The sequence below is a fragment of the Salmo salar genome, chromosome 05, assembly GCF_965601325.2.
Source record: "Salmo salar chromosome 05, fSalSal1, whole genome shotgun sequence".
NCBI lineage: Eukaryota > Metazoa > Chordata > Actinopteri > Salmoniformes > Salmonidae > Salmo > Salmo salar.
In genome coordinates, this window is record NC_138295.1 from 87,216,007 (window position 1) to 87,225,141 (window position 9,135).

General features: G+C 49.0%; 1 protein-coding gene across 4 annotated transcripts; it reads right to left on the reverse strand.

The window, feature by feature from the left end:
- Positions 1–135: 135 nt before the first annotated feature.
- LOC123724062 (sphingomyelin phosphodiesterase 5) lies at positions 136–8,679 on the reverse strand. 4 transcript variants are annotated; one of them, XM_045719218.2, is made up of 8 exons: positions 8,448–8,679; positions 6,274–7,473; positions 5,753–5,828; positions 4,320–4,460; positions 3,973–4,062; positions 3,515–3,578; positions 2,756–2,915; positions 136–926 (listed from the first exon to the last, which is right to left on the reverse strand). In XM_045719218.2, the coding sequence occupies exons 2-8, from the start codon at positions 7,450–7,452 to the stop codon at positions 816–818; spliced, it is 1,821 nt and encodes a 606-aa protein (XP_045575174.2). In that variant the 5' UTR covers positions 7,453–7,473; positions 8,448–8,679; the 3' UTR covers positions 136–815. The 4 variants fall into 4 exon arrangements, with proteins under 4 accessions (XP_045575174.2, XP_045575171.2, XP_045575173.2 ...); XM_045719215.2 differs by having other exon boundaries at positions 6,274–7,561; positions 8,448–8,678; XM_045719217.2 differs by having other exon boundaries at positions 6,274–7,558; positions 8,436–8,673.
- Between the last annotated feature and the right edge of the window lie 456 nt (positions 8,680–9,135).

Genomic DNA, 9,135 nt, shown 5'->3' on the forward strand with positions numbered 1-9,135 from the left:
TATAAAGGTTTCAGAATGTATCCATATAACTGTGTTACTGTTCTTGGTTTAATCAGTTTCACCACCCCCTCCACACAGCAAATATTCTTCTAATATTTTTTGGACCACCCTTGTATGCAGTAAGAGACTCAAACATTTGGTGCATTTCAGTGAGATCATTTATTTTCCACACGCATTATCGTGAAATCAGAGTGAAAAAATATAAAATATTATTTTCAGTACCAACAATTTACCAAAACTAAGATTGACTGTATAAAAGTGAGTTATCAATGCCCCTGACCTGAAAAGGCCCACATGTATGTATGTATGTATGTATGTATAAATAAAACTCAGTGAGTCATGTCATTACTTAGCTTAGATTTGGTCTCTGTATGCAGCACCAGCAAATCAATATCAGTTTTAATCCAGCAGCTACCAGACAATGGTACTGTCCAAAACTCTACGTTATTCCCCATAAAACTCTAGTCAAAAGTAGTGCACTATATAGGGAGTCATTTGGGATGCCTTACCATCTCTATACAGGGAATAGGGTGCCATTTGCGATGCACATTCCATCTCTCTGACTGAGGATGCAGGCCAGCTCATCCACAACATAACCCCCAGGCATGTTTCATTGGTCTGTTCATTTTCACAGCAACAATTACAAAGTCAAGTTATTGTTGTACCCGTGTGGTGCATAGTAGATGCCTACATCCCAAATGGCACCCATAGGACTTTGGTCAAAAGTAGTGCACAATATAGGGAATAGTGTGCCATTTGGAATGAAGTACATATCTTTCCCTTCTCCCCAAATGGATTCAGGCTTGGGTTGTCACTCATTCGGACTGGGCAGTGTCGGAGTCCAGGAACACATTGAGCCTCAGGCCCACTGGAATGTGGTCGGTGAGGCCAGCAAGCTGGGTCACAAAGGTGACCTCCTCGATTTCCTATAGCGCAGAGAAAGAAAAGGATGTAATAACACCAGAATTAATAACAGACCCACACGTCGTTGCGACGCCTGCAGCCAGCCAGCCACACGCGCCGTTGTGACGCCTGCAGCCAGCCAGCCAGACACACGCTGTTGTGACGCCTGCAGCCAGCCAGCCAGCCAGACACACGCTGTTGTGACGCCTGCAGCCAGCCAGCCAGACACACGCTGTTGTGACGCCTGCAGCCAGCCAGCCAGCCAGACACACGCTGTTGTGACGCCTGCAGCCAGCCAGCCAGACACACGCTGTTGTGACGCCTGCAGCCAGCCAGCCAGCCAGACACACGCTGTTGTGACGCCTGCAGCCAGCCAGCCAGCCAGACACACGCTGTTGTGACGCCTGCAGCCAGCCAGCCAGCCAGACACACGCTGTTGTGACGCCTGCAGCCAGCCAGCCAGCCAGACACACGCTGTTGTGACGCCTGCAGCCAGCCAGCCAGCCAGACACACGCTGTTGTGACGCCTGCAGCCAGCCAGCCAGCCAGACACACGCTGTTGTGACGCCTGCAGCCAGCCAGCCAGCCAGACACACGCTGTTGTGACGCCTGCAGCCAGCCAGCCAGCCAGACACACGCTGTTGTGACGCCTGCAGCCAGCCAGCCAGCCAGACACACGCTGTTGTGACGCCTGCAGCCAGCCAGCCAGCCAGACACACGCTGTTGTGACGCCTGCAGCCAGCCAGCCAGCCAGACACACGCTGTTGTGACGCCTGCAGCCAGCCAGCCAGCCAGACACACGCTGTTGTGACGCCTGCAGCCAGCCAGCCAGCCAGACACACGCTGTTGTGACGCCTGCAGCCAGCCAGCCAGCCAGACACACGCTGTTGTGACGCCTGCAGCCAGCCAGCCAGCCAGACACACGCTGTTGTGACGCCTGCAGCCAGCCAGCCAGCCAGACACACGCTGTTGTGACGCCTGCAGCCAGCCAGCCAGCCAGACACACGCTGTTGTGACGCCTGCAGCCAGCCAGCCAGCCAGACACACGCTGTTGTGACGCCTGCAGCCAGCCAGCCAGACACACGCTGTTGTGACCGCCTGCAGCCAGCCAGCCAGCCAGACACACGCTGTTGTGACGCCTGCAGCCAGCCAGCCAGCCAGACACACGCTGTTGTGACGCCTGCAGCCAGCCAGCCAGCCAGACACACGCTGTTGTGACGCCTGCAGCCAGCCAGCCAGACACGCTGTTGTGACGCCTGCAGCCAGCCAGCCAGCCAGACACACGCTGTTGTGACGCCTGCAGCCAGCCAGCCAGACACACGCTGTTGTGACGCCTGCAGCCAGCCAGCCAGACACACGCTGTTGTGACACCTGCAGCCAGCCAGCCAGACACACGCTGTTGCGACACCTGCAGCCAGCCAGCCAGACACACGCTGTTGTGACGCCTGCAGCCAGCCAGCCAGACACGCTGTTGTGACGCCTGCAGCCAGCCAGCCAGCACACGCTGTTGTGACGCCTGCAGCCAGCCAGCCAGACACGCTGTTGTGACGCCTGCAGCCAGCCAGCCAGACACACGCTGTTGTGACGCCTGCAGCCAGCCAGCCAGCACACGCTGTTGTGACGCCTGCAGCCAGCCAGCCAGACACAGCTGTTGTATTTCCTAGAACACATCCTCGTGGTGTTCCAAGCAATCATTTCAATAACACAGGTGGAGGTCAGGAGTGTGGAGAGGAGAACATGAAGGAAGTCAACTCTTCTATACAGTTGAATTAGAAGGCAGGTGTCTGATAGCTAGCTCATGTTAGCTAACCTAGCTAGCTAACCAGAGAGGGGAAAAGTATGAAACACGTACAGTTCGGCAGTGCTTGGAGATGGAGCTCTCTCTGTAGAGGATGTAGTCGATGCGGCGCCCCACCCAGGGCTGACCCAACTCAGGGTAGACCATGGGACAGCCGTCCAGGGCCACAGGAGAGGAAATGTACTGCTTCCTCAAGTCCTCTCTCTCCAGGGTCCTAGAGACAGGGAAGGGATCAGGGGAACTTAGGACATGTCCCAAACGACACCTTATTCCATATCAAATCATATTTTATTGGTCACATACGCGTGTTTAGCAGATGTTATTGCAGGTGTAGCGAAATGCTTGTGTTTCTAGCTCCAACAGTGCAGTAGTATCTAACACACAATCTAAAGTAAAGGAATGGAATTAAGAATATATAAATAGTTGGACGAGCGATGTCAGAGCGGCATAGACTAAGATATAGTAGAATAGGATAGAATACAGTATATAGATATGAGATGAGTAATACATAGACTAAGATACAGTAGAATAGGATAGAATACAGTATATAGATATGAGATGAGTAATACATAGACTAAGATACAGTAGAATAGGATAGAATACAGTATATACGATATGAGATGAGTAATACATAGACTAAGATACAGTAGAATAGGATAGAATACAGTATATAAAAAATGTAAACATTATTAAAGTGACTAGTGTTCTAAATGATTAGAGAGGCCAGTGGTTGCAATGTGTTGTAGTGCACTACGTTGTTCGTCCAGGGCCCATTGACTACATCCAGTGAATGCAGTCTGAGGGATAGCATACCTTTGAAGATTCTCTGGGGTCCTTACATCCTCATGATACAGAGTAGGCTGTTCCAGCAAAGTGCCTGAACGATATAACAGAGGAAAAAAAATGTTTTGTTGATTTCCACAGATGTGCCTTGCTAAAAAAAAAAGATCAAATAAACTCCTTACACGACATAAAACAACAGACAACATAGGTAAACATGGGCTGGGCCCTGTACAGGAGACTGACTATACAAGAGGTTAAAAACTTTAATAATGTCCCAAATGTGCACAAGAGGACATCAAGAAATGTTTGATCATTCCTAATGACTTGTAGGCCTGTATGTCGGCTATGTGGCATGTATCCCAAATGGCACCCTATTCCCTAAATAGCACACTACTTACCTTCGGGCCCTGATCAAAAGTAGTACACTGTACAGGGAATAGGATGCCATTTGGGACACAGCCTAAAGAGCGTGCAACAGTCCAACTCACCAATGACCCAGGGCTTCTCCTGGCCCGGCCCGGCCCTGCAGGGGTCTCTGTACTCCTCAAACAGACTGTGCCTCTGTTCTAGACTGTCATCTGACCAAGGACCAACACACAGAAACATGGAACAATGTGGAAACCTGTTGCATGACATCAAGCCCACAGATACCCATCTATAGAAGACAAACTGCATGCAGAGACAATGTACTCTCTACGTAGACAGAAAGGTATCCAAAACTGACACCCTATTCCCTATATAGTGTACTACATTTGACCAAGGCCCATAGGGCTCTCATCAAAAGTTGTGCACTATAGATAGAGAGAATAAGTTTCAATTTGGGACACAGACGTACCAGGTGAGCAGTTGTCGAAGTTGAAATCCCCAGAAAGCACATCAAACACAACCACCTCATCAGGCTTGCTATTGGTCACCTGGAACTCCTGGATCCACTTGGTGAGCATGTTGAGCTGCTCACAGCGGATCTCCCCTTCACCTGCTCAGCCAATCACAGGACACACAGGGATCAGCTCTCAACACTATTGACTCCATTGCAATAGAAGCAGAGAGAGACTGGTGCTGGACAGATAATTACTGCGTAGTTTATTGGTCACGTACAGAGTTAAGCAGATGTTACAGTGGGTGCAGTGAAATGCTTCTGCTACTAGCTTTTAACAGGGCAGTAAAATGTCAAACAAATACACACATAACAAATCAACAATGAACTGTCAGATTCTGGCTTGAGATATACTTATTCCTGTCACCATATTAGAGCTTATTGATTACTTTACATAAAGAATAAAAAGTATAAAGAACTGTATGTTAGGGGTCAGTGAAGGAAGAATAGGAACTTTGTTTATGGAAAGTTACTGAGCGAGACAATGGGAAGTACAGAAAGTTTGTCTGTTTAAACATGTTATTGCTGAATAGTAATATTTCTAAGGAAGGAGGTCTCAGTTCCTGACAAGGCAGGCCAGTTGCTGTGGATCTAGGACCAGGAGGGATGTGGAACTCAACTCAATAAGGTCAACAGTTGAAGAGAAAAGAAGTCTCTGGAGACCAGCTAACTGCAGTCCTATCTCACACACACACACTTCCACGCTCTAATGAAGGTTCTAGACTCATGCAGGGCCATGACAACATCAGTAAGAGGAACAGATTTAGTTCCTGCCTAGCAACAGAGACGGATTGTTTATCTTAGTCATAAAAGGAGGTGACTCCTAGTCAGAAGGTATAGATATGTACTTGTATGTTGTGCTTGCAGCTGAGGCACCCAGTGGGTTGAATAAATGTGGCTTGAGCTTTTATCTAGTTGTCCGTTTGAGTTTTTACTCTGTTCAGAACCTCAACACAACACTATCATAAAACAAATGCAATCTGTGCATATATACACCAAAAATATATACTAAGAGTGATATGTACAGCAGTAGACACTGTATATTACAGTGAGCTATGTCAGGAACCCAGTATATAAATGTGTGGTGTGCATAAACAGTATTAAAAACATGAGCTGGTGCACACCCAGAATAATAGTGTGTGGAGGTGCTGACTAACGGAGAATAAACTATCAAAATAAAGAAAGTCGCTCACTCCATGTATAAACTCCCAGCCATTTAATGGGTATTTCGGCATCACTGTGCCCTCCTCAGGGTGCATAAACAGTGTAAATGGAATGCAATGTACAGTAGTAGCTAAATTATAATGAGCTATGTGAGAAGTTGTGCTGTAAATAGAGAAGAGGTGGCCATTTTTGATTAAGTAAAAAAAAAATGAATGAAGATGACTTGCCTTCAGGTGCATGGAGGTGTGTGCAGTTAAAATATCCAACCAGCTTCTTCTCTTTCTGATTCTGGCCAACTAGCACCTGGGAACACCCACAAACCATTACTTCACCTACTGGGTATGAACTGTGTTGATGTTGTTGTTTAACCCATGGTAAAATGGAGCGGCCGTTATCATTACAATAACTGACAACAGTAACTCAATACAGTGTGAGCGTTAATGGCAACCAGATGACACCACATTTACATTTTAGTCATTTACCAGACACTCTTCTCCAGAGAGACTAACAGTCAGTGCATTCAATTAAAGTTAGTAGGAAAAAACAACCACATATCACAGTTATTATAAGCAGAAAAAACTCAGTGCAGGCGAGAGGTGAGAAAGACAAGAGCTATAATGACAGTGAGTAGCATAGAATTATAAATTAGAACTGTATTTCTCCTTAATTTAATCAAAATGTCTGCCAATATCAGCCCATTGACTTCATCCTCTCTAGTAAGTAATAGGATCTCGGTGGTGAGTGGTACCTTGGCAGAGAGCAGGCCTTTAGCAGCCAGGGCGTCCTCCCCCCGGCCGTTAGGGAAGCAGTGGTACTGGGCCTCCAGCACTGGGTAACGGCTGGCCAGGAACAGGCCGCTGTTGAAGAACTTAAAGGAGGAGCAGCTGCCGGGAGGCTGGCAGGCGTACACCCCTACATCATACAGTATGTGGTTGAACAGGGGCCCCAGGGTGTTGGTCAGCTTCACAGCTGCCCTCTTATCAAACACCTCCTCCAGACACAGGATGTCCACGTTGGCCGGGAAGAGAGAGGACACCTCCCAGGGCACGTCGTCTGGCCCAGCCTGACCGCGCTGGGCGACCCCCTGAGTGCGTAGGGCCCGTGGAGGGTTCCTGTGGCCCTTCCGGTCCTGCTGGTTGGAGTTGTGGTTGGTGTTGATGACGGGGGCAGGAGAATGGGAAGACTCCTCAGTGTCGTCACAGGGCTCGTACACCACATAGTTTGAGTCACTGGGCTTGGGGGGCGTCGTTGTTGGGACCGCTCCGTCAGCTTGGTCCTCGTCTGAATGGGCCTGGGGTGGTGGCTGGCATGCTGGGTCTGTAGCGCCGTATGAGGCAGGGCTGGTGGTGGAGGGGCCGGGGAGCAGGCTACTGGAGGGGCTGAGGGTGCCACAGCTACTGGGTGAATCCACGAAGATGCGGATGTGTGGCCGGTTCACGCCCTGCACGATGCTCCGGCCGATGGCGGTGGCACGGCGCTGCGTGTGCCCCAGGTTGTTGAAGCGCGCGATGCCGTCCGGCAATAGGCACAAGTTGGCAGAAGCAAAACCAAAAGTGGCCTTGTTGGCCCCTGCCTCAAAGCCCAGGTTCCTCTCCCCCTCCTCGGCTGGTGCTGGTCTCGACGGGGGCTCCTGGTGGTAGGAGAAGGGCCTTCGGGCGGCCTGGAGGGGAGCCCAAAGCAGGAACCCCAGGAAGGCCAGGGGAGCCGTGATCAGGAAGAGGGTGAGGAAGAGGATGAAGCCGAAGAACACCTTGAGAGGGTGGAGGTAACACTCCTGCTCCTGCCGCTGGGTGCGTTCCAGGCTGGTGGACATGCAGACGGCAATGAGGCGGTCCAGGAACCAGAAGCAGGGCAGGATGAGACCCCAGCTCACTGCATGGAGGCCCTCCACAAAGCAGTTGGGGAATGGGGACTCCCGCAGAGACATGCCTCCCTCCTTCAGTCACCTCTGGACACAAATAGGGAGAGCAGGCATCAGTGCTCCCAGCTGCTCACCTCACTCTGGTTATTCACCATCTGACAGACTCTGGAATCTACTAGAAGTAAACGTAGAACAACACACAGACAGGACATGTAGAGGGTGTTTTCAGACCTTTCCTGGCTCGACTAGTGAGGTAAATCAATAGTGCATGAAGTTGCGTGGTTGTCAGGGAAATGACTCCCGTTCAGAAACCAGAATCAACCCAAGGGGGCTGGGCGACAGCTGGTGCGTCATAGTACACGGGATCAATTGGAGTAGAAAGGCAGATTACATTGGCTTACTGGGCTGCGCGCACATGAAGGGCTGGGTTGGTGGATAGACAGACAGACATTGTTGGAAAGGAGGGCAAGAGGAGTAGAATATACGGGTATTTTACCCGAACTACTGTTAATCCAGACGTCACCATCTGCACGAATTCACTAATCGCTATAGCGACAGATGTGTAGTGTACTACTAGTGGTCGGTGCAACGTTCAAAATAGTCCACACAAGGCTCCAAAAAGACCCACACTTTCCGACAATGACGCCCGTCCTGAGTGCACGCATTTCTGCTGACACTGTCATGCCAACCAACATGGGTCATGAATGAATGTGATATCGATTGTTTCTCAAGTTTTCGTTGTGTGTGCTTGTTACTTTGAAATGATCGACTCGCCCCAAATGCTGTTCTCACAACTGACGTGGCGTGGTTAGCTAGCTAGCCAGCTAACGTTAACTTGAAGTACTAACGTTACCTGGCTAATTCAACCAGTTTGAAAATGTTCACTCATTTGGGCTAGGTAGCAGGTGCTCACATGCACAATGTATCATTCATGAACAAGACAATTTTGTCTTACACATTTACATAGCCACACGTTCGTGGACTAATGTTAGCTACTAGCTAGCTAAAATAGGTTATCTGGTTAGCAAACGTTAACATGAGCTATGCACCTTTATTCTTACCTGTCTGCATAGAAGAGTCCACTTCCTTCCTAAAATGTGAATTTATCCGTCTAAATAGATGTAACCATGGCTACTGCTGAGTTGGCCTTGTCATGCTGTGGATATTTTTCATTCAATATTCCTGTATAAAACAGAATACAAGGATTCCAGCGACCAGTGTACGGCTTGTCCCGCGCGGGGAGTAGCCAACTCGTCTAGACAGTATGCGCGTGCGTGCTCGTCTGAAATGACAAGCGAGCTGAACATATTTCCTTATATGAACAGTATAATGGTTTATAGGTATATGGGGTTATTGAGCGCGGATTCGCGCTTATAAACCCAGGATCGTTACAATATTGAAAGGCAACAATTTCAAAGACTTTACTGAGTTACTGTTCATATGCTTCTACACCTGCATTGCTTGCTGTTTGGGTTTTTTGGCTGGGTTTCTGTACAGCACTTTGAGATATCAGCTGATGTAAGAAGGGCTATATAAATCAATTTGATTTGAAATTTGATTTGATATAAGAAAATCAGTCAACTGAAATAAATAAATTAGGCCCTAATCTATGGATTTCACATGACTGGGCAGGGTGCAGCTATGGGTGGGCCCACCCACCCCCTTGGCAGCCAGGCCACCCACTGGGGAGCAAAGCCCAGCCAATCAGAATTAGTTTTTCCCCACAAAATGGCTTTATTACCGACAGAA